Consider the following 25,445-nt stretch of genomic DNA (forward strand, 5'->3'; position numbering starts at 1 on the left):
CTGGTGAATTCTCTCACCCTCTGGCGTTTCTGACTGTACACAGATTTATTTATTTATAAATAAATCTTTAAAAAAAAAAAAAGAGGGTAGTTTATAATTGTTTTAAATAGCATCCTCTGTAGTCAAATGAAAGAGAACTTCCTGCCATTACTTTGAACAAAAAATAGGATCCAGAGTTCAGTTTTTGTTTTTCTTCTCCAGTCTTAAGCTGAAAGACACTCGATAATTCTTAGTTTTGTGGCTAGTTGCAGACAACTTCAACTTCTCATGCCTGTTGAAGGTTGAATTAATATTTAAAAAGTGATATGAAGATTTACAGTCTAAAAGGGGGAGAAAGAGGTATGCTTCAATTTACCACTCAAGTTGTAACTCACCCTGCAACTGTGGACTGACAATCGACCACATGGGAAAATGCCATGTTACTTCCTCTTCATGTCTTTTGCATTTTCTACTTGATTTTTTTTTTTTTTTTTTGCCCCTGTTGAGTTTTGGCAGTTCCTTATGTCCTCTGCATACTAGTCCTTTGTCAGAGCAAATATTTTCTCCCAGTGTATAGCTTGTCTCCTCAGAAAAAGTTTTAATTTGGTGAGTTCCAAGATATCAATATCGATTTGGGCTGTTGTATTTTTCATTTCAGCTGCTTCCAGTTGTTTAATAACTTTTTTTAAAATATTTTTTATTTTTTCATTTGGTATAAGAGAACTTGTAGTTGACTGTTGAAAGCATTTTACTTTAAAATCCTGTCGGATAGTTCTAATGTTTACTTCATCTCAGTGTTGGCATCTGGGACTCTATTCATTCAGATGTGATGTTCAGTTCTTGGTATCGAGACAGGTGATCTCTGGTTGTATCCTTGGCACTTTATCGAGTATATTAGAATATTATGTTTGGTTCTATCAAATTCTTTATTACAGCATGCAGTCACCCTGTTTCAGGTTGGCACAAAGGCCCTGGCCTACTTTCGTGGACTGTGGTTCCAATGACAGTTTACTTTTCACTGCCTGTGCTGTTTGTTTTAGTATATCTGGTGCTGCTGTGGCTCCCACAGGTCCCTGCTAGTGCTGTCTGAAGGGAGGACTGGCCCTCAGGGTGTTTCTCTTGGTGGAGGCAAGAGCTCAGGTTCTCTGAGAGGAAGGGGCTTCCTAGGTAGGGTTGCTTGTTGTGGTAAGATTCCCTTTTTCAGCACCCCCTATCTGGTCCCTAGCTGCCCTACTGAATATGAGTGGGGGAGAAGAGTCTCAAGCTGATGGAAACAAAGGGGCTTCCTGAGCCAGATCACTTGTGCTACAGACTCCCCTTGCTGTGACACCTGGGCATCCAGGACTGGCTTAGCATGCAAGGGGAGGCTTTGGCCAGGGAAGGAGAGAACCTCCCAATCTACTTATTTCTAGGGGTCTTCTATACCCCTTCCTGGAGGCTGGGCTTGCCTGGAGATGTTGGATGGACAACTGGTGATTCCTAGGGGGAAATGCACTTACCTAGACCCATTCTTGTTGCTAGGCAGTAGTTTGGGTGCACAAGTTCCTGGTGCATCTTCTGTGGATGGAAAGACAGAAGACACCCTAACTCTATGTTGTTCCTTCAGCTCTGGGGTCCCAAACTATTCACCCTATTATTACCACAGCTCAATGTTCTCCTTTGGTTGCTTCCTATGTTTCCACGGTTTATAGTTGCACTTTGCAGGGGAAAATAGCTATGCCATTTTGTCAGATCAGAAGTTCCAAAAATTAAAAAAAAAAATTTATTGCTCTATAATGCTACCATAATTTCAGCAAATAAGACATCTTTAAACCCTTCAGTCTTATCTTTGCAGAAAAAGTATAACTTTTACTTGGCAACTGTCCGAAGAAAAATCAGAATACAAACATATTCTTTATGTTTGTATTCTAATCTGCTATCAATCAAACAAGATAAATGAAAAGGTGTCTGAAAATTATATAAAACACATGCATAACTAAACCTAACATTGGTGGCCTTAAAACAAATTAGCTTCTCGGATTTCAAATGAAAAAAACAATTTCTAACAACTTTAAGTTTTATCTTGGCTGTACAAAATTCTCCAAAGAGTGAATTGTGAAAGATTAGACACATCTGGTTAATTTAAATCCTAAGGCTCAGGAATTTGTAAAAAGTAGTCACTAGAGGGCAGTAGATTCAAACACTGCCACGGCATGAGCTGGTCAGGCACATCCCCAACCTCTACCCAGAGCAGTAACTTAGTTATTACTGGCTAAAACTACAGGCTGTTATTTTAACCCCTTCTCCCCAAATCCTGCTTCCAAAATGGCACTGGCTTGTGGGTAACTTCTTTGTCTTTTTATTTATATTGTGACTAACATTCCAAGAATTCTTTGTAAATAAAATTCTGGACCTAACAACTGAAATGCCTTCAGTTGTTTGTTTTTAGAATTTATTCAAAATTTCCACTCAATTGTATTATTTTATAATTGTATTATTATACAATTTGTATAATACAAATTGTATTGTTTGTATTATTTCCACTCAATTGTATTATTTATTTATATGCTATAAAATGTAGTGAGAATACAGTTTGCTTAAGAAAACAACTTTATTTATTTTTTTTTTTTAAATATTAAATTTTATTTTTATATTCCCCCATACAATTGCAAACGCCCCATGCTGACCCCAATCCTTCCCCTCCCGCCCCCCCCCCCCAAAAAGTGTCTCTGGTTCATAGTTTTTTGTTGATTTTGATTTTCACTTTCTTATATTCATTTTCCTGGTCCCTTATTTAAGTTTTCTAGATTCCTGCTATGAGTGAGACCATCCGGTATTTTTCTTTTTCTTTTTGGCTTATTTCGCTGAGCATGATCCCTTCCAGTGCCATCCATGTTGCTGCAAATTGCATGTGTTTATCTTTTTTGAATGCTGAGTAATATTCCATGGTATATATGTACCACATCTTCTTGATCCAGTCATCTATTTTTGGGCATTTGGGTTGTTTCCAAAGCTTAGCTATTGTAAACAGTGCTGCTATAAACATAGGAGTGCAGGTGCTCTTTGGAATTGATGTTTCTGTGTCCTTTGGGTAAATACCTAGGAGTGGAATTGCTGGATCATATGGAAGCTCTATGTTTAGTAGGTCCAGAAATCTCCACACAGCTCTCCATAGTGGTTGGACCAGTTTGCACTCCCACCAACAGTGCACAAGAGTTCCTTTTTCTCCACATCCTCGCCAACATTTGTTGTTGCTAGTTTTTTTAATATGTGCCATTCTCACTGGTGTGAGATGGTATCTCATGGTAGTTTTGATTTGCATTTCCCTGATTACAAGTGATGTTGAACATTTTTTCATATGTCTGTTGGCCATTTGCATTTCCTCTTCAGAGAAGTTTCTTTTTAGCTCTTCTGCCCATTTTTTGACTGGATTATTTTCTTTGTTGTTGCTGAGTCTCATCAGCTCTTTGCAGATTTTTGTGATCAGTCCTTTATCATTAGTGTTGGGTGCAAAAATGTTCTCCCAGTTGGTGGGTTCTCTTTGTTTTTGTTATTGTCTCTTTTGCTGTGCAGAAGCTCTTTAATTTGATGTAGTCCCAGCTGTTTATCTTTCTCTTCACTATCACTGCTTTGGGTGATGTGTCTGTAAAGATGTCTTTGATGTGCAAATCCCGTAGTGTTTCGCCTATATTTCCTTCTATGTATTTTATGGTTTCAGGTCTTATGTCTAGTTCTTTAATCCATTTTGAGTTGATTTTTGTGTATGGTGTGAGGTAGTGGTCAAGCTTCATTCTTTTGCATGTAGTGACCCAGTTTTCCCAGCACCATTTATTGAACAAACTTTCTTTGCTCCAATGCATAGTCTTTGCTCCTTTGTCAAAGATTAGTTGACCATAAATCTGTGGGTTTATTTCTGGATTTTCTATTCGATTCCATTGGTCTGTATGTCTGTTCTTGTTCCAATACCATGCAGTTTTGATGATTATGGCTTTGTAGTAGAGTTTGAAGTCTGGGAGTGTGATGCCTCCATTCCCTTCTTTTTTTTTCAGTAGAGCTTTGGCTATTCGGGGTTTTTGGTGATTCCATATGAATTTCATCAATAATTGTTCTATTTCTTTGAAGAATGCCATTGAGATTTTGATTGGAATAGCATTGAATCTGTATATTGCTTTTGGTAGGATGGCCATTTTAATAATGTTTATTCTTCCAATCCATGAGCAGGGGATGTCTTTCCATTTCTTTGTGTCTTCTTCTATTTCTTTAACAGTGTTTTATAGTTTTCTTTGTATAGGTCCTATACCTCTTTTGTTAGATTTATTCCCAAATATTTGATTTTTTTTGTTTCGATAATAAAAGGGGTGGTTTTTTTGATTTCTTCTTCTTCAGATTTATTGTTTGTGTATAGGAAGGCTACTGACTTTTGCGTGTTGATTTTGTATCCTGCCACTTTACTGAATTGATTGATGAGTTGAATTAGTTTTTCTGTGGAGATTTTGGGGTTCTCTATGTATATTATCATATCATCTGCAAATAGTGATAGTTTGACTTCTTCTTTTCCTATTTGGATTCCTTGGATGTCTTTCTCTTGTCTTATTGCTCTGGCTAGGACTTCCAGTATTATATTGAAAAGCAGTGGTGAGAGTGGACATCCTTGTCTTGTTCCAGATCTTAATGGAATTGCTTTCAGCTTTTCACCATTGAGAATGATACTGGCTGTTGGCTTGTCATAGATGGCCTTTATGATGTTGAGGTATGTTCCTTGTATCCCAAGAATTTCAAGGGCTTTTATCATGAATGGGTGTTGCACTTTGTCGAAAGCTTTCTCAGCATCTATTGATATTATCATATGGTTTTTATTTCTTTTTGTTGATGTGTTGGATAACGTTGATTGATTTTCGGATGTTAAACCATCCTTGTGCCCCTGGAATGAATCCAACTTGGTCGTGGTGAATTATCTTATGGATACATTGTTGGATTCTGATAGCTAAAATTTTATTGAGGATTTTTGCATCAGTGTTCATTAGGGAGATTGGCCTATAGTTTTCCTTTTTTGTGTTGTCCTTATTCGGTTTTGTATTAGTGTAATATTGGCTTCATAGAACGTGTTTGGTATTGTCCCTTCCTTCTCAATTTTTGGAAGAGTTTGTGAAGGATAGGCACTAATTCGTCTCTGAATGTTTGGTAGAATTCATTTGTAAATCCATCAGGTCCTGGGCTTTTGTTTTTGGGGAGGTTTTTAATTACCATTTCAATTTCGCTGCTTGTAATTGGTCTGTTTAGGTGTTCTATTTCTTCTTTATCTAGCTTTGGGTGATTGTAGAGTTGTAGGAATTTGTCCATCTCCTCTAGATTGTTGAACTTGTTTCCATATAACTGTTCATAGTAGTTACTGATTATTCTTTTGATTTCTGCTGTGTCCGTTGTGATTTCTCCTCTTTCATTATGATTCTGTGTATTTGTGCTTTCTCCCTTTTTCCTTTGTGAGCCTGGCTAGGGGTTTGTCTATTTTATTTATTTTTTCAAAGAACCAGCTCTTGGTTTCATTGATCTTTTGGATTGTTTTTTTAGTTTCAATTTCATTTATTTCTGCTTTGGTATTTATTATTTCTTTTCTTCTACTGGTTCTGGGGTTTTTTTGTTGTTCTTTTTCTAGATCTTTGAGCTTCGAGATTAGGTTGTTTCTTTGAGTTCTTTCTTGTTTTTTGATGTGAGCTTCTATTGCTATATATTTTCCTCTTATTACTGCTTTTGCTGCATCCCATACATTTAGGATATTGGTGTCCTCCTTGTCATTCAATTCAAAGAATTTTTTAATTTCTTCTTTGATCTCCTCGTTAGTCCAGTGGTCTTCCAGTAGTGTGGCTTTTAATCTCCATGAGGTAGGATAGTTCCTTGCCTTCTTTTTATGATTTATTTCTAGTTTGATGCCTTCGTGGTCAGAAAAGATGGTTGGTATGATTTCAATCTTGGTGTATCTGTTGATGTTTGTCTTGTGCCCCAGTATGTGATCGATCCTGGAGAATGATCCGTGTGCGCTTGAGAAAAATGTGTACTCCGTTTTTTTTTGGTTTAGTGTTCTATAGATGTCTGTTAAGCCCAAATGCTCTAGGTCCTTATTTAGAGCTTTAGTTTCTTTACTTATTTTTTGTCTTGTTGATCTATCCATTGTTGATAGTGGTGTGTTGAAGTCTCCCACTACATATGTGTTTTCTCTGATGTCTGTTTTCAGAGAGGACAACAGTTGTCTGATATATTTTGGTGCTCTTTCGTTTGGTGAGTATATGTTAATGAGTGTTATTTCTTCTTGAAGTATTGTCCCCTTAATCATAATGTAGTGACCATTGGGGTCTCTTTTTATTTTTTTGAGTTTGAAGTCTGTTTTATCTGATATAAGTATAGCTGTTCCTGCTTTCTTTTTTGGCCCATTTGCTTGTAGGATTGTTTTCCATCCTTTGACTTTGAGCCTATTTTTATCTTTTGTAGCTAAATGTGTTTCCTGGAGACAGCAAAAGGTTGGGTTTTGTTTCTTAATCCAGGCTGCAACTCTGTGTCTTTTTATTGAAGAGTTTAGTCCATTTACATTTAGAGTTAATATTGATATGTTAGCATCTGTATTTGCCATTATGTTTGTCTTTCCTTTGATTTTATTTATTTATTCTTTTAATAACTTTTTTTTTTTTTTTGATCTTCTTTCGTTGTTATTCGTCCCTCTGAGGTTCTGGCTTTAGGATTCCTTGTAGTATTTTTTGGAGTGGGGGTTTAGTCGCAATGAAATTCCGGAGTTTCTCTTTGTCTGGGAAGGTCCATATTCTTTCTTCATGGAGGAAAGAGAGCTTTGCGGGATAGAGTATTCTTGGTTGGCATCTGTTTTCTTGGAGTCTGTTGACTATGTCCCTCCACTCTCTCCTTGCCCGTAGTGTTTCTTCAGAGAAGTCTGATGTCAGCCTGATTGGTTTTCCTTTGAATGTTATCTGTTTCTTCCCTCTTGTCAGCTTCATTATTTTTTCCTTGTCCTGGATTCTTGGGAGCTTTACTATTATGTGTCTTGCTGTGTTTTTCCTTTCGTCGTGGAAGTTTGGTGTTCTTCTTGCTTCTTGTATATCAATTTTCAGCTCCTTCTTCTCATTTGGGAAGTTCTCTTCAATTATATCCATGAATATTTTCTCTGTTCCTACATCTCTCTCCTCTCCTTCTGGAATTCCTATAACTCTTATATTTCCTTTCCTCATGGAGTCAGATAGTTCCCGAAGTCTTTCTTCATTCTTTTTCCTTCGTACTTCTCTTTCCTTTTCTGTTTTGGTTCTTTTTATTTCTGTGTCTTCAAGATTACTTATTCGTTCTTCCATTTCATCTATTCTGCTTTCATTGCTTTTCCCAGAGTTCTTTAGTTCCTCCATTAATTCTTTGATCTCCTGCATTTCTCTTACTTCCCTCTTTAGGGACTCAATTTCCTTCTTCTGATCTATCACTTTTTTAATCATGGCAATTTTAAATTCTCTTTCTGGAAGGCTCAGAAGTTCTTCCAAGTTGCTGTCGTTGCAATCTGGGAGTGGTTTTCTTTTTGTGGTGTGCTTCTTTCCTGAGGAGTTGTTAGGTTGCGTGTGGTTCTTCTACTCCCTACTGTCTGTTTTCTAATTTGTCGTATGCGTTGGGACACTGTGTTGCTCGGACTGACTGACATCTTGGGTGAACTTCTCCGCTCCCCTCTGGCTCTTCCAGGAGCCATCTCTGTCTTCTGGGGGAGCTTTCTGCTGGTTTTAGGCAGTTTTTACTGAAGAAATGTCCCTGTTCTCAAATGGCGAAGCGGGGTGCAGTCCCTGCGCCTCCGGTTTCAGGCACACTCTTCTGCGCCCCCGGTCTGCCCCGGACGTGGGTGCCTGCTCCCTCTGTGGGCTCAGACTGCTGGTCGGAAGGGGCCTGGCGTGGAATAACTTCCCGGCTGGCCACTGGGTCCTCCAGAAACCTTCTGCCCTTTTCAAGCAGACTTAAGAAATGTCCTGTTTTATAGGGTGTTAGTGACTTTTTTTTTTCCTGGTCGCTAGGTGGCGCCAGAGATCTCTCCTATTGTCCTTGGGGGCTGTTTTTTGCCTCCCCCCACCCCGTGGGACAGAGAACAGAGCGGGAATGGTAGGGTACACCTCAACAGCTTTGGGGTGCTGTGTCTGCCTTGTGCCCCACCGTCGTGGAGAAACCACGCCCCGAATTTTCGTGCCCTGGGTCTCAGTTCAAAGCCCTCAGGTCCAGGACGCGGGCTGTAGCCCAGTTCAGTGGCGCGGGAATGGCGCCTTTTGCACCCGGCTCCAGTGCCTGGGCGCCTGGTTCCTGCTTACTCAGGGAGGGACCTTCACCTCAGTGAGGACCTCCGTGCGTCTCCCCGCAAGCCTAGGTCGTCTCCCCGCAAGCCTAGGTCGCAGGCGCGGGGACCTGGGCAGCCGCGATCCCGGTCTGCACTTGCTTTTCAAGCGCGCCAGGCGCGCCGCGTTTCCCGCGCAGGCTTACCGGCAGCCCGGGCTGTGTGCGCGTCTCCCGGGGTCTTTGTTCTTCTCTAATGGCGCCCGGAGCCGTTCGCTCGCCGCCGCGGCGGATCCTTCAGGGTTCGCCTCAGCTCCCGTTCACGGGGTGTGGTGGCTGCAATAGTTCCTTTCCGCTCACAGTCCCGCTTGCTGCGTCGTTTGTTCTTGTTGGTTGTTTTGGTTTGTTGTTTCCTCCTCTCTGCCGGTCGGTCGGAGAGTGCCGCCTCTGTGGGCGGGGGAGGGGAGCAGGGTTCTGCGCTTCCCTCCCTTCTAGTCCTCTTTTATGGCCACTTTCTTCTTCGGGCAGTTCGCTGGCGTCACCCGTTTATCTTCCGTGTCCCAGTTCTCACTGGGACCTGCCGCTTTTCCTCCCTATTCACTTTTTTTAATGGGAGATCTTACTCGCAGCGTCTCCTCGCAGCCATGTTGCTCCGCCCCCCCCTCAAGAAAACAACTTTAAAAAGCAGTTTGTAGGTGTTTCCTTAAAGGCATAACCACATGCATTATAATTAGAATCTCTTGCAATTAAAAATATTTGCTGACATAATTTTACTTTCTTCAGGAGGGAAAATTTAGTAATTAGTTTCTGCTCCCAGTGGTAGGTCTTCGTATAGATGCTCATTTTCATGCTGTTTTCTTATCAAGGAAAAATGCTGAGACACTATAGAAATGTTATAGAGCAACCCCGATATTAAACGGGTTCCTGGCTGTGGGTCCTCACCCACGCGCTTTAAAGGGACTTATGAATACTCTACTACAGACACACACAAAAGGGTTAATAAAAGGTTTATTTACAAGAGAAAAGGAAATAAGGAAAATGTACAACTCAGGGAGAAAATAGGGAAATAAAGTTTTTAATGCGTCCTACCTGATCCGACAACCTGGAAACCCAAAGTCACTCTCAGAGCTGGCCGGACGCTGCTAGCTGGTGGAGAGCCAAAATGGGGGAGCCCCCCAAAGCCCACGTGTCTGCCTTTTATATCCACCTGGCTGCTTAACCCCACCCTCAGGTCCCAGCCACCTTCCCTTTGGTGGTGATGGGATTTGGAGTTCCCAGTGTCTTTGGCTTTGACCTGGGGTAGGGGTGGAGTCCACAAAGCCTGTATGGAATTAGCTTTGGGACATCCTTTTCCCCCTAACAGAAAGACTAGTTTGGACTAGTCTGAAGATTTATCAACTGAGAGTTAAGCAAATCTGCAGGGATCATGTAAAGTGTGTATGCTATTCAACTTAGAAATTTTCTCACCCAAGAAAACAGATAAGATCAGTCATAGCTGATCTTACAAAGTTATACAACCTGGTTATCAAAGTACTGTAACATTTTATATCTATTTTCAAATCTTATCAAATTTCACTCATGTGAGTTTTTCATTTATTCATTCAACCAGCCTTTTCTGAGCACCGACTACGTGAAAGACACTGAATACTTTCTTGCTACTCAAACATCAGGGTCTAGGTTTACAAGGCAGCAGCTGCCGGCACTGCAGGATTAGCCTAGGCAGAGAGCAAAACATGAACCCCCCACAGGCAAGCATCTGGGACCTGGTAATGAAGTAAAAAACACTTTAAGAACTGGGTTTCTATAATTTCAAACATGTTAGCAAAACCCAAGTCTATCAAAAGCTCCAGGGAGCTTGCAGGCTGGTAAAGGGCAGACACTCACCAAGGGTACAACTTACAACTTCCAAAGGCCAGGTGGTGTCAAGAACAGGAAGAGTTTCTGAGTCAGATGTGAAATTTTTTTTTTTTTTTGATAGAAAAAGTTATCCTAGCAAATTTCCTAACTTGTTTTCTCCCCTTGATTTTAACATAAAATGTTTCCACCTGGCGTGAAAAACTTAACTGCGATTAATGCCTTGTCTCCAATTTGTCTGCAGGTCGTCTTTAACCACCAGAAGCCAAGAGACTGAAGGGTGCTCAGTGAGCAATGGGCACAACGTTGGTCATGTGACCAGAGTCGTGTTTGCCCCTGAGAGGATGCTGACAGCACTTTGGAGATCCTCAGAGTTAACAGAAAGTAGCAGGGACTGAAAAAAGAAACTGCAAAGAGTCCAGCCTTACTACTTACTATTGAGTATTTGCTTCTACCTGGGTGATTGCAGTTCTTAAAAAGTCTGCCTTTGAAATCAGCCACGACTTTCCACTGTTCTTTGGGTAACATATTAATACGTAATCTCTTTAAGGCACTATTTCCTCATGAGTAACACCGAGATCATAATAGCAGTTATTTCTCATAGGTAGTTGTGGGAATCAGAAAGAACAATGTGTGTAAAGTGTGTAGCCTAGGAGAAGTGTAACAGAATGTTAAACTTAATCTCTGTTTTACCTAAATTGTGTAGTCTTTTTTGTCCTACAACTACATAAAAGTGGATGAGACTAGGGATGTTACATGATTGACTACTTTAATCAAGTTGTCTTCTCTTACTTTAAAAAAACAGCTGAGTGTCGTGTCATAGATGAATGTTCCCTCGGAGAAGCCCTTAGAGGCAGCTCTCACATCAGATAGTGTCACTGGTGTATACCTGGACTTGAAAGGTGTGGCTCTGCTGCACTACTCAGATTTACACTCTCTTGAAGTGTGTCTGTTTGTCATTTCTTTCGCTGAAGCCCTGACCACCCTGCACGTTTCTCTCAACCCTGAGACAGCCTCATCGTCTACTGCTGTGCTGGTCCGCGGCATGGCTCTCAACACGATCACAGCCTGTTTTCAACTCAGTTGGGGTTTCTTTTTAAAACTGAACCCACAGGCAAAGTACACAGAAGTAAACAAGTCTCTTCTCCCATAGCAGGTGTCCTTGAACTCAACAGTGAAGAATGACCAAAACTGTCACGGAGGGTGAATACATTCTTAAACCTTTAAAAGTAATTCTACTTTTAAGTCTATTACCATCTGTAATGACTGCTTAATGTTATCTATAATCTGGCAGTCAAAAAACAGAAAATTGTAATTTCTTTTTAGAGAGAAGTTACAGTTCAAATAACCTGTACAGACAGCCACCTAAGGAATAGGAGCTTCCAGGTTACTACATAACATTGGTGTATTATCCTGGGGCTCAACCTCCCCTTGAGAAAAATGAGATAACGAGGTGAGTTTAGTGGTTCTCAAACTCTTTTTGGCCCTGACAGCCTTTCTCCCAATAAACACTTATCTGATAGCCTTCAATGTGAATCAATTGCTATGGATGAGCAAGAATGGAGAGTGCAATGACCCCACAAACTCGCTACCTCCTCCCAATCCTGACCCTTTAGCTCTAAAAGGTTGCCTGGAGCCCAATTTAAAAATCACTGACCCAGAATCTCTAACCTTGTGTGCCATCGTCATCATACACTTGTGGTTTATTCTCCCTACCTGAGCCATACAAATAGGACACATTGCTTCTGCCTTCTAAAAATAGCAAACAGGGCCTCCCCGGTGGTGCAACAGGTTGAGCACTGCACAGTGAATGTCCGCAGCCTCTGCAGAGCTGGTTTGATCCCCGCCGACTGGGGAGAATCCCACATGGCGCAGCAGACCTCTCCTGTCACACCCGCTGCTCCCCTCAACAGTGTATTTCTGTCGTCTGCCTGTTCTGCTCCCTGCTCTGTCTCTGGTGAATCCTCTCACCCTCCCCCGCCTTGGGCCTGTACTCCAACTCTTGTATAAAAATAAATAAATCTTTAAAAATATATAAAATAAAATAAAAATAAAAATAGCAAATGAATTCAAAACCTCATTTTGAATCTGAAAATTAAATCTAGATGATTGACTCTACAGAACTCAATGTAAGAAATGGTAACAAATGCAGAGATGTACCGCCATGCAGTACACCCACACCTTCCAAATAACGCCCATCAACTTGACAATGTGGTAGGGAGGGGGAGTAACAAATTTGTTCTATCATTTCTCAGAAATTTGGTACCTGAGTTGCTGTCTCCTTTTTTCTCTTTTTTCTATCTTAGGTGTACTTTGAGGGTGCTGGATCATTAGTCACTAGGTTGAATATCATTTACTGTACCTCTAAAGAAAACATCTCTAACTTCATTTATATGTCCATAATGTACCCTGACTCCTATTTTAAAACAACAACACATTCAGAATTTTATACTTATTATTTAAATTCTACTTTGAGATTTTGGACTTAAGAGCTTATAATTGCTTTCTTATGGAGATAAAATTTCTAGAATTACAAATGGATACCATATGAATTACAAAAAGGAAAATGACATTTATCAACTCTTAAATATTAAATTACTTGAATGAAATGCCTAAATATATAAGTTATAAAATTGTCTTTGAGGGGGCCTCCTTGGGGTTAAGTCTCATCACTATGAAGCAATCCGCAACTACTGCAGCATGAGTTCAATCCCTGGCCAGGGAGCTAACCCTGGTGCAGCAGACCTCTCCTGTCTCCTCACCGCTCCCCTCAGCAGTGTATTTCAGTCACTCTCCACTCTGTCTCTGATGAATCCTCTCACCCCCCTGCATCTCTGGCCTACACCCCAGCTCTTGTATGCATAAATAAATACAATAAATCTTTTTAAAAAAATTGTCTTTGAGGATTGGAATGTTAGCAGATTCCAGATTGTTTCAAAAAGAACAATAGAGGGACATTAAACCATTATTTGTTTTAAAATTACAGCCACCCATCAGCTAGTGCCTTTAATCACCATGATATATTATGCTTAACATTCAACTTGCTGTATACATTCAACCAGTTTCCCTGACAATTGCTCTTAGACGTTAGAGTAGGAGGAAAGGGCTGAGCTTCCCCACCTCCATATTGTAAGGTCTAAGCAACTACTTCAGAGGAAACCTTTGTCCTATATTCGAATACACTGTGGGTGCTTCCAGGGTAAAGGTTTCAGAGGGCCTAGATGAGATATGCCACAGGAGCTACCCAGCGCTTATCAAGCTGTCCTACACACTAGACTGAGCCTTCAGAAAACCTTTACAACCTTGTTTTTGAGACTTAGCCAAGATCATTTGCCATTTCACTTGGTACTTGCATTCTCTTTACCCTATAAGCCCAGCAACAAAAAGAGAAAGGAAACAAGTAGCTAAGAGGCAGAGAGCGCAAGTCCATCAAGTATGTTCTGGGGACTAACTGACAGAGTCCATTTGGCAGTCTTTGGAGTGGACTAGAGTTGGCAAAGGAGGAGAAGGCACATATCAAGGAGGGGAACAGCACTGCTGAGTCATTATGGCCTGACTCGGCATAAAATCAGGCCCTATGAACAGCCCAATCGGAGTGGCAGATCTGCGTTAATGAGTAGTCAGACATTGGTAGGGGCATTTGTCTCTACAGCCTTGCCAGTGGCTAGAATATTGCAATATTGGTGTATCGGTTGTTAAATATTTTGAACAAATAACCTGAATGCCAGATTATACAGAGTCCTAAAAATGTGGCAGAGGCACTGCTGGAGTTAGCAGGAAAGTGGAAAGTATACAATGACATCTCCAAGGGGCTTAAACAGAGGAATGTGGTTGCAAAGGTATTTCAGGAAGGCCTTTTTGAAGGTCTGGATCTTTTGCCTATCCTACCAGAAAGGGCAAAGGGGGTGGAGTTTCCTAATGCTGTGCCTGGCTTAGTTATTTTTTCCATCAGCACTTCATGATAAATGGCTAGCTGGTCACTTCAGGGCAGAGAGGTCTGGTTATTTAGACAGATACAGCCTGGTCTCTCACCTACCTTCAGCTATCCAGACTGAAGTGACCATGGCTTTTGAGGTTTTCTGACTATACTCGCTGATTTTTATCCACCCATTAGTTTCTTGGAAAGTGCTCTTAAGTCTCCTGTCCCTTGCCAGGAACATATCCTCCAAGGCATGAACAGTGATCTGGCAGTTAGATATCAAGATAAGGTCAGAGAAGTGTCCATTAGGGTTAGCTCTTGGGGAAGATCATTGACACCTGAGCAAGGGCAGGCTTCTTTAGCAAGCAGTGGTGACAGAGGTCACATGTCTTAGAATGAGGAGCAAATATGAGATGAAATGGAAGGAATGCAGAAAAGCCCTTCAAAAAGCCTGGCTGGAAGGCAGGGCCAGTGATAGGCCCACAGCCAGAGGCAGCCTGCAAGGTGGAGTGGGGAACCCTTTATAAAAGTTAGGCTTCAGCCTGGATCCATGTCCTTATAACCTGACTTGAGCACTGGTCCCTTTTGCCACCTAAAACTGAGGCCACTGATCTCTTACCTGTTACCTTTTTAGGGGTTGGAATTGTGACCATAACGCCAACCTTGACAGTGGGACCCTGCTACCCACTGAGATAAGCACCTGCACCCAGCCTGCCACATGCCTGGATTTCTCAGTACTCTCTATGGATTACCTGTTACAGGGCTGTGCTCTGCGACAGCCCCACTACCAGTGGGCTATTTCATGCCTTCATTGTGTCTTGCCAACTGTATGTCTGGATTTTGACTGGAGACTTTGACAACTGGAGTGATCTAACTGAATTCTAATGGTCAATTCTTGGCTCCTATTTCACCCAATAGCTGAGGAAGCAGGGCCCCATGTCCATGCTTCTACTTCCATTCCTCTGTAAACAACCTGCCATAATCTGCCAGTTCTTGAGATTGTCAGTGATATTTTGAACCAAGCATGAGTGAAGTGAGTGCAGCCAACAGTGAGTGAGTACCTGTGGGGGTACAGACCAGTGCAGTTATCTCAGACAATTATTCAACTGGAAACTTTGGACTGTATTCACCAATCTCTAGGTCAGCTTCTCAACAGTACACAACAGCAAACAAGCAAATCAAGAATGCAAGGTTGCTTGAGAACTGGATACGTTAAGAATCTGAGATAGAGCCTAGTTATCAGACACCAACACGACCAATGTAAAGATAGGCCACGTGTCCGAGAAAACAACAGTTCCAGAGTTATCTGAATTAGATTAAAATGTGGGCAAAAGTCTGAGGAAGACTTTTGTGGGGAAGACAACTTAGAAGCACAACTAGCTGTGAACATACAGTGAAGGGAAGGGAAATGGACACATAAGTAAATGAAAACCCCAGGTCCCTAGACAATTTTCAGATACTGGAGATGGTCAGATGCAGCAAATTAGAGCTGGTTGCTCGGGCAGTGAATTCCCTCCGAGATGAAGACTGATCAATTCAAGTTCATTGTCTGGTCATGCATATTAATAGTGACAAACTTTCCGTAACTTACTTTTATAAAATCTCTCTCACAAAAGGCAGCTCTGGAGTGTTTACAATACAGCCTTCATGCTTGGAAACGTGTGCTAGTGATACCAGAATGAAGCTTCCTTTGTAATGGATAAAGCTGAGCACTTTTATTTTGATGAAGTATAAACTATTAGGTATGGCGGAGTTTAGAAACAGGCTGGCTGCTTCCGTTCGATCCCATCATGTTTGAAAAACATCACATCACTTAGTTCTTGGGAAGTTCTGGGTGATCTGGTTCATTTTAAAAACAACTCTAATAAGTATTTTAGTGATAAATGGCATAACATAGAATCGCAGAATGGCCAGCAAAATTAATTGGTTTTAAATATTTGAGTCTGAATATCAAAAACTGATTATTCTTTCCTGAAATAACCTCTTCCCAAAATCTCTATTTATCAAGTTAGCAAATTTGCCTTAACTTATTTCCAGCAATTCCATGTCTCAGAAGTATCATCCACTTGGTTATTTCCCAAGTTAGGAAAAAAAGCATTTTTTTCCAATTAAAACATGATCTAAAACACCACCTTTGGCTTCACGCCAGCTCTCCCATTTATTAAGTAGGCAAGTTTCCTAACCACCTCCTCGTTTATAAAAACGGGACTGATTTCCACTTCATAGGTATGTGGTAGGAATGACAAGGGGCAATGTTTGTGAAATACTTACTCTGGAGCCCAGCAGCACAGAACCTGATAGCAACACAGAACACTCCTCCATACAGGGGAGTGATAATTACTAACTTTTTCTAGAACATTCTAACATGGAGCTATACAGAGAAAAATGACCATACACAGAACCTTGGGGTAGTGTATGCACACCAGTGTGAGAACTTTAAACATGTGCCTCTGAAAGACAGTCAGATATGGTCATGGGGAGGAAGTAGGAGATAAGTCTGGATACAAAGGAATGGGGTGGAGAGGGGAATACAAGAATGTGTGGGGGTGGAAAGCATGAATAGGATGCTTTTCAGGGATATCAGAGGCACATTCCCCAAATCTCTCTTCCACTTGTCCTTTACTCCTGGAGTAAACAAGGACCTTCCTGGAAAAGCTAACACTTGAAGCTACAACAACCATTTGTATATTAGTCTGAGTAAGCTCCAGGTTGTTTTCTGAGAGACTGATGGGTGACACTTGGAGGCTCTGTGCACCTGGGGACAAGGTGGAGAGAAAGTGAAAAGAACTGGAACTCTGAAGGCACAAGTTTAGAGTGACTCACCTATATGTGGGGTGCACATGATGTACCCATGCTGGTGAGGGGGACACATGACATGCCTCCAACACTGCTATGGGGCTAAATTCAGGATTCACCTAATTCAATGCTGCCCATGACTCCCACTCCTTATCCACAGAACCTGCCACTGCCAGTCTTAAGCTATGTGTGGGTTGCAGGGGGGAAGGGGAACAGAGTTTTTTATTTCCAGCCCTAAATCCATACAGAATCTCTCTCAATGAAATAATAATAGCAATTAACATTTACTCATTCCTTTCATACACAAATTTATCGAGTTTTGGCTGGGAGGAAGGTAACAAAAAATTAACAATCAAACATATAGGGTGGCTGATGGCACTAGTGCTATGTAAAAGAATAAAGCCAGGGGAGGATAAGAAGGGGGTAGACAGGAGGAAGGGTGGCTGGCTCCTGGACACAAGAGGCCAGGGCTGACCTCCCTGAAAGGGGAGCACAGGGGGCAGAGGCATATGCTGGGGAGGGCAGGGGTTCAGCCTGGTGAGGGCCAGGAGAGTAGCGGGAGGAGAAGTCAGAGAGGCAACAGGTCCATGGCCCAGACGGCGTGAGTGTCAGGTAAGGAGCTTGACATTTGCTTTGAATCAGAGAGAAAGCCGCAGGAATTTTGCACCAAGGACTAACATGATATTGAAAAGAGATTGTAGAAGAGAAGAGCAGGTATGGAAAAATATAGATTGTACCAACAATCCAGAGGACAGAAAGGACCAGGACAGGAGATAGCAGAAATTGTTTAGATTTTAGATTTTCCTGAAGGAATTGTTAATAGGACTTGTTGACAGACTTGATGTGAGAATTAAGAGAAAGATGGAAGTTGAGGATGACACCTAGATCTTTGGCTAAGTGAACCAAAGTATGGAAGTGCTATTTTAACATAAGAAAGTTTCATCTCAACAGGTATGGATGTGTGAATATGAGGGAAAATGGAATACAGAGGGAGGTGGAGGAATTAGATTTAGGATATGTCAAATTTAAGAATCTAAGAGACATCTAAGTAACAATGTTAAGCACAGAAATGGTCTCAATGTCAAGCTAGAATTCCAGCTGAAGAGAGAATTCTGGGAATGAATAGGGTAGCCAGGGAATTTAAGGTTGTGAGACTGGATAAAAGCATTCAAGAAGTGCATGATAAACAGAGGTGGTCTCTCACGATGTCAATGAATTATCATTAAATAAATAGGCTTTTTAGGCAATCCAGCCAGGAAAACTTACAGAAAAATTGTTAACTTTATCCAGAGCATACTTCATAAAAGGAATACTGAAGTCCCTATTATTTTTACCTATAACACATACCAGTCCACATTACTATTTTCTTAAGTTTTAAAAGAACAAAAAAAAAAAACAATTCCACTCTCCCCTTGTTGAACCAAGTGTTCCCCTACCTCTGAAAGCATTTGGGTGAAGATCAGAAAAAGACTCAGACAAAACATGGCCCCTGGAAACAGCATCTTGTCATGTTTATACCAGGAAGTCCATCCTTTGAAGTATCTTCCCCAGCTTTCTTAGATAAGATGTTTTTCTACCCAAAACAATAAACCACTCCTCAGATATCTGCTACTGGAAGAGAGTGAAACAAACTTCAACTACCTGCATAGGTTGGGTTATTTTTGCTTTCATGTTAGTTTGTTTTCAACTCTGCTTCTTACCTGGATCCACATCAGAAGAACAAGGAAAAGAAAAGGATTCCACAGAGCTAAAAGCCCCACTGTTGGCATCCTGGCTGGGTCTTTGCAGCACATAATCTCTTATGTCATAAGCTGATGGCAGGTCCAAAGTACCACTCTCTTCTGGCTGGCTGCCTGGAGTGGCTTCCTGGGCAGCCATAGTCCTGCCATGGAAAACAAATACTCTCAGCACAGGAACCATGAACAATCAGGATCGTAAGCTGTAAGTCCGATAAGGGTAAAAAACTGTGCAGTACTAGAATTCCAGGGCTACAAGAATGTTTAATGCGAAGGGAGACTATTCATGATCTATTAAATGGGAAAACATTCATAAAAGGAATACTGAAGTCCCTATTATTTTTACCTATAACACATACCAGTCCACATTACTATTTTCTTAAGTTTTAAAAGAACAAAAAAAAAAAAAACAATTCCACTCTCCCCTTGTTGAACCAAGTGTTCCCCTACCTCTGAAAGCATTTGGGTGAAGATCAGAAAAAGACTCAGACAAAACATGGCCCCTGGAAACAGCATCTTGTCATGTTTATACCAGGAAGTCCATCCTGATCAAATCCAGGATTTGATCCAGACTTTATAAAAGAAAATACCATGTGCAGGACATGTGAGTATGAAAAATACAGACATACAGGTAGAAAAAACAAGTCTAGAAGAGTATACCCAAATTAATTTCAGTGATTAATTAAGGGGTTTAATTTCTAGGAAGTGAGATGATATGTAATTTGCATTTTCTTCTGTGGTCTACTCAAACATGCATTCAGTCAACTACTTAGCAAGCCAGACAAAGGTGAATGTGATAGAGCCTTCCTTTAAGATGCTCAGTTTGGGGCCTTCCTGGTGGCGCAAGGGGTTAAGATGCAACCTATGGAGTTATCCACAGACACTGCAGGGTGAGTTTGATCCCCATGCAGGGAGCTACCCACATGGTGTAGCAGACCTCTCCTGGCTCACCCACTGCTCCCCTCAGCAGTGTTATTTCAGTCAATCCACCTGTTCTGTTCCCCACTCTGTCTCTAGTGAATCCTCTCACTATCCCCCACACCTCTGGCCTGTACCCTGGTTCTTGTGTGTATAAATAGATAAATCTTTAAAAAAAAAGATGCTCAGTTTGGGGTGATCTAAGCATAGAGATATACCATGTCAACAAAGAACCCAGAAAAGGCAGTAGGCTTTCTGGAGGAGGTTATCCCCTGCATGGGGCAGACTAGTCCATGGTTGGGGGAGAGCATGAACACCAGAAGAAAAGCAAACCAGAGCAGCATGGGGTATCAGGAATTTATATTGAGAGTCAAGGTACAGTAACACACTGAGTTACTAAAGAGGCCAAACACTGTGGTCTTAGCCAAATGGCCATGGGGCGCTCTCCCCTTCCTATACTCACTCTAGGACAGCAAGGCTTGGCAGTTGTCAGAAACCTGGATATACAAATTCTCTAGCTGAGCTCTAGAGACTACAAGATGGCATACCAGGATCAGCATTTGAACATTTATTAAAAAGTGGGTTTTCCCTAGATCTCTTGGGTCCATGTCAATCTGTGAGTGTCAATCTCACTAGAGGGCTCTACCCTGCACCCAGCCCTGCCTACCTCTCTACAAAATAACTATAGACCTAGGAAGGTCCTGCCCCACTGCTAATCTTGGCCTCGTAAGCTGCAGACATCAAGAAATCTTATCACAGCCAGCACCACGTGTCCTGAGTACCATGGGCCACCATGCACCAGGCACAGGAGTTACACGGTTAGATCTGCGGATGTGGCAGCTGGGTAGCATGGCCTAAGTGCGGGTGGCAAGCAAACTAAGAAATAACAGAAATTCATTCGCCTGCAGTGGTTCAGGTGAGAGAGGAAGAGCAGATGAAGGCAGGGAGCAGATTAAGGGCCTATTTAGGAACAAAAATGAGAGTAGAACTCAATAACTGAACAAATAAAGGTATTAAAGAGGAACTGAGAGTCAATAAGGAGTAGCAGCTTTGGTGATGGGTTGTATTGTCAACTGAGATAGAGAAGACAGGAGGAGAAGGAATAGGTTTGGGAGGAGGCAATATTCCAAATTATGGAACTATGCAACCATTAAAGTGGCCACCAGAAACTGAAAGATCTCAAAGAAATGTGTTTGAATGAAAGAGGTAATTTCAGAATAACATAATCAGTATAAAGTGCTTGCTGAATGGCAGGCATTAATCTAAAAACTTCATTTGCAACAGCCCCGTGAAACAGGTAATCCTATTATTGCCCCATTTACAGTCACACTCAGGTCCAGATGCAGAAAAAAGTAGAGTAGCCTGCCCAAGCAAAGCCGCCTAGAAAGTAGCAAGCTAGGTATACCTGGGTCTGCACAGCCCCCTGGCTGCAGGCCAGGCTACCACCCAACAGGCAAAGATAGGAGGTGTGGAAAACCCATTCAACCCACAGGCCTGGCCAAATCCTTCTTGTTTGAGAACAAGCGGTCACATGCCGGTGTGGACATCTGCTCAGGCAGAGAATGAGCCAAGACATCAGCTGAGAGGAGAGGAGTGATCAAGGTTCCCTAAAGAAACAAGAACATCCTGTCTTTTCACAGGGCTGCATTAGCCAACCAGGCCTGAAGTTTCAGCAACACCTCTACTGCAGGCATTTGCAGCTCCTCCTCCACCTCCCCCCACCCCCTTCATGTTACCAAACACTGTTCTGGAGGTTTCTGGAAGGGAACAAACAGGTCAATGAATGTCATGGGGATATCCTGCCTGCCAGCAAAGGTGCTTTGAAATCATCTATCAACTGGGGTTATTGGAAATCTGAAATGAAAGGAATCCTTTCTGAAGCACATTGATGTGAGATCTCCTTTTTTAGAATCATCTGTATTAAATGTCAAATACATTCCAAACTGGGCATTCAACCAAAAGAGAGCAAGAGAGAAAGAAATATGCCTAGTGAAAGGCAATTTTTTTAAATTTTAACTTAAGTGTGCATCAAAACACATTATTCTGGATTCAGCAAATTTACAGAGGAGAAAACAAGTGATAGGGAGAGTTGAGGCCCTTTGTATTTGCCTGAAATCATCCAGGCTGGCAAACAGAATACAATGATTATCCTTTACCCCAAAACTTTTGGTTCAACTTCGTTCTCCACAAGAATCTATTTCCTCTCTTAAGTGTTTTAATTACATAATCCAAATATTCTTTTTTTTTTTTTTTTTTTTTTCAGATTTATTTATTTATTTATACAAGCACTGGGTACAGTCAGAAGCGCGGGAGAGCGAGAGAATTCACCAGAGCCAGAGCGAGGAACAGAACAGGCAGAGTAACGAAATACACTGCTGAGGGGAGCAGTGGGCGCGGCTGGAGAGGTCTGTGCGCCATGTGGAACCCTTGCCAGCAGCCGGGGATCGAAACAGCGCTGCAGAGGCTGCAGGCAGCTTTGTAGCCCAGCGCTCAACTGCTGCACCACCAGGGTGGTGCATATTATTTATGCATAATTTATTTATTTATCCATAATCCAAATATTCTTTTTCAATACCACAGAGTATAAAATGCTCTCGGATGAGAGGCACAAGAAGTCTCTCACTACATAAAAACCTATTTATTGAAAAAGAGGCATTTATTCTATTACTCTACGGTTTCTTACAGATCCAAAATATAAGTCAATCAGGGTCCATGTATAAGAAGTTTAATTTCATTTACGCTTTTCAGCTGAGGTCTTCTAATATTTTACATGAAAATTTCCAAACAAATAAAAGGGGGGCAGAATTATCCAACGATCATCCATTAAGTGACTGCCTACAGTTCGTATTTATATTTCATCACATTTTTTTTATTACAAAACTATCCATCTATCTGACTTTACTCATCCATTCACCTTATTTTTTTACACGTATTTTATGATGGAAATTTCTGAGCTAGGGTGTGATATGATTGATTTGCATTTTTAAATGCTAACTGTGTTAGCTGAGTGAATTACCAATAGGAGTTGGGTCAACATGAAGCAGGAAACACAGCTGGAAACTGCAAAAAAGTCCACAGATGTATAGGGTCACTAGAGTTTGAAAGACAAAGGTTTGCATCCCTGCTGTCACTTCTTAGCTGTGTCAACTTGGGCCAGCCACTTAGTCTTAGTTTCCTCATGTATAAAAACGACCTACTGAGTATACTTACCTCATACAGTCACTGTAAGAATTATATGAAATTAATGCATGTAAAATACTCAGCACAATATCTGTGCTTGATAATCACTAGCTCCAACGCACAAAACAGTAATAATTAAAAAACATATCACAGGCTCCTCTCTTCCCAGCCTACCTCCAGTCCACTGTCCCTCTCTTTTCCATTTAGTAGCCAACTTGCTCCTTTCACCCCATCTATTCCACAGTCTTGTTAACATCCTAAACTTCCCCTCCCTGCCTATTTGGACTATTCATCACAACCCTCTGGCAAAACCCAAACCTAGATGTACTCAACTGTTTACCCTCTCTCTCTCTCTCCATATGCCGGACATTAGAGTCACTATACAAGGCAAACAGACTTGGGCTTTTGCGTCAACCCGAAATGGGCTACCCAGTCAAGTGAATCCTGGGATGTTTATCAGATAACCCCCTCGCCCCTCTCTTTGACTGTCATGTTTTCATGAACATAGATGTCTTTCGAGTCATTAAAATTTTTAGTTTCTTTTGACTTTTTTTGTGGTTTTCAATGTACATGGCTTATATATTTTTCATTAAATGTATTACTAAGTATTTTATTGTTTTTAAGCTATATTCATGAAATGAAAGACTTAGTATTTGAACATGGCAATTTTGCCCAAATTGATCTACAGATCAATGCAATTCTTATAATAAAAACTCAGTTGGCTTTAAAAAAAAAAAAAGGTATATAACAAAGATGTTTCAAAAATTCATATGGAATTGAAAGGAACCCAGAATAGCCAAAACAATCTTGAAAAAGAACAAAGAGGACTTTCCAAGTTCAAAACTTCCTACAAACCACAATAATCTGGGCCTCCCTGGTGGCACAAGGGGTTAATACGCAACCTATGAAGCTATCCGCAGCCACTGAAGCACGAGTTCGATCCCAGGCCAGGGAGCTACCCACATGGTACAGCAGACCTCTCCTGACTCGCCCGCTGCTCCCCTGAACAGTGTATTTCAGTCATTCTGCCAGTTCTGTTGCCCCACTCTGTCTCTGGTGAATCCTCTCACTCCCCCCTCCACACCTCTGGCCAGTTCTTGTATGCATAAATAAAAAAACACAATAATCAAATCTAGTACTGGCACAAGGGTAGACATGTAGATAGATCAGTATGGTAGAATTGAGAGTCTAGAACATTTTGATGAATTGATCAGGGTGTGAAGACCATTCTATGGGGAGCAGATATTCTTCAACACCTATGAAATGAATATACATATAAAACAGGTGAAATGGTGCACCACTATGGGAAAGTTGGCAGCTCCTCAAAAGGTAAAACAGAGTTACTTTGACCTGGCAATTCCATAGCTAGGTTTATGATCAAGAGAAATAAAACGCATTATGTCCACAAAAGCTTTACACAAATGCTCTTATCGGCTTAATTCACAACAGACAAAAAAAGTGAAAGGAAATAATCCAAATATCCATCAGCTGATGAAAGAATGAATAAAATGTGATATATGCATACCTGGAATATTTTTCAGCAAAAAAGGAATGAAGTTCTGATACCAGCTACAACAAAGTCAAACTTGGAAAACATTATCCTCAAGAAAGAAGGCAGTGTTAAAAAAAATGAAGCAACAGGCCCCAAATGGAGTCACTTATTCATCATCAAACTGAGACTTGGTTTCAGCTCTCCCAAAAATGGAACATTAAACCAATCAATCAAAACTTATCTGACAAGCACTAGTTAAGTAATCTGCCTGACATACTCCTGACATTTCCTAAAGGAAAGAAACTCTGCAATAACCAAGGACATTTTGCTTAGTGAAACTTCCTGTTCCACTCCCTTCTGCCTATAAATATTCATGTTGTATCAGTCCCCCTATCTCCTTTCTATCTGCAGGACTGGATACTGTTCAATTCCAAACAATTTTTCCTCAAACTCTTTAAAAAATTAATATACTTCAGTTTATCTTGTAACACTAGATAGAAAGACAACATATGCTATGATTCCATTTATATCAATGTCCAAATTAATAAATCTATAGAGATAAAATACAGACTGGCCCAGGACTGCAAGATCTTGGAGAACGGTGATTGCTAATGGATATAGGGATTTTCTTTGAGGCGATGAAAATGTTCTAAAATTAGGTTGTGGTAATGGACACACAGTCCGGATAATATATGACAGACCGCTGAAATTTACACTTTAAATGGGCAAAATTTGTGAATTAAGTCACAAGGAAGTTTTTTAAAAAGTGTTAACAGCAAGTGAAGGCGTTGTCTCTCTGTCCCACCAGATAAGCTCTCCTATTAACTTTATTTGCCCTCCAGGCTTAATAAGGGAAACCAAGAAAAGGGCCTAAGCTCAGCCAGACACACTGCAAGCAAATCCTGGGCATCTCCCAAAGAGGAGGCGACACAGACCAGAGGCCCCGTGATAGAGTGGAGGAGGGGCAGAGGGCGGGGAAAATGCGAGTCTGTCAGCGCAAGCCGCCAAAACTTCCTAATTGTGAGAGAATGGTTTGCTGCTGAGAACCCTCAGCTATTCCCAATCCCCAAACTCTCCTAACTCAATAGACAACTGACGAAGAAAAGTAACCTGGTCCCGATTGCACTCACCGCCCCACAACAGGAAAGTCCTGGAATCCGGAAGTAGGGGCTCCATATTTGTTATGGGAAAAGTGAGGCTAGGAGGAAGTCTCAGAAACCATCTTTGTTGTGGTCAAACAAGGCCACTGGAAGGCAACAGTAGCCATCTTGACTAAGGGCATTTTCCCCAGCCCTTGACG

The 25,445-nt window shown here is 41.3% G+C and overlaps 1 protein-coding gene across 5 annotated transcripts in view; it reads right to left on the reverse strand.

The window, feature by feature from the left end:
- SHLD1 (shieldin complex subunit 1) overlaps positions 1–25,307 on the reverse strand; it is a 94,609-nt gene extending 69,302 nt beyond the window's left edge. For 3 of the 5 annotated variants that reach the window (XR_008552277.1, XR_008552276.1, XM_054696483.1), the window contains exons 1-2: positions 25,276–25,307; positions 18,520–18,701 (exon numbers count right to left, since the gene is read on the reverse strand). Coding sequence is in view for 3 of the 5 variants with exons in the window: in XM_054696483.1 (XP_054552458.1) it covers positions 18,520–18,697 (178 nt within the window). In the remaining 2 variants the exon portion in view is untranslated. The other 2 variants (XM_037494993.2, XM_054696492.1) reach the window with 2 other exon arrangements.
- Positions 25,308–25,445: the final 138 nt, after the last annotated feature.

This window comes from Talpa occidentalis, unplaced genomic scaffold, assembly GCF_014898055.3.
Source record: "Talpa occidentalis isolate TD23 unplaced genomic scaffold, MPIMG_talOcc4v2.1 talOcc4.10, whole genome shotgun sequence".
Classification (NCBI taxonomy): domain Eukaryota; kingdom Metazoa; phylum Chordata; class Mammalia; order Eulipotyphla; family Talpidae; genus Talpa; species Talpa occidentalis.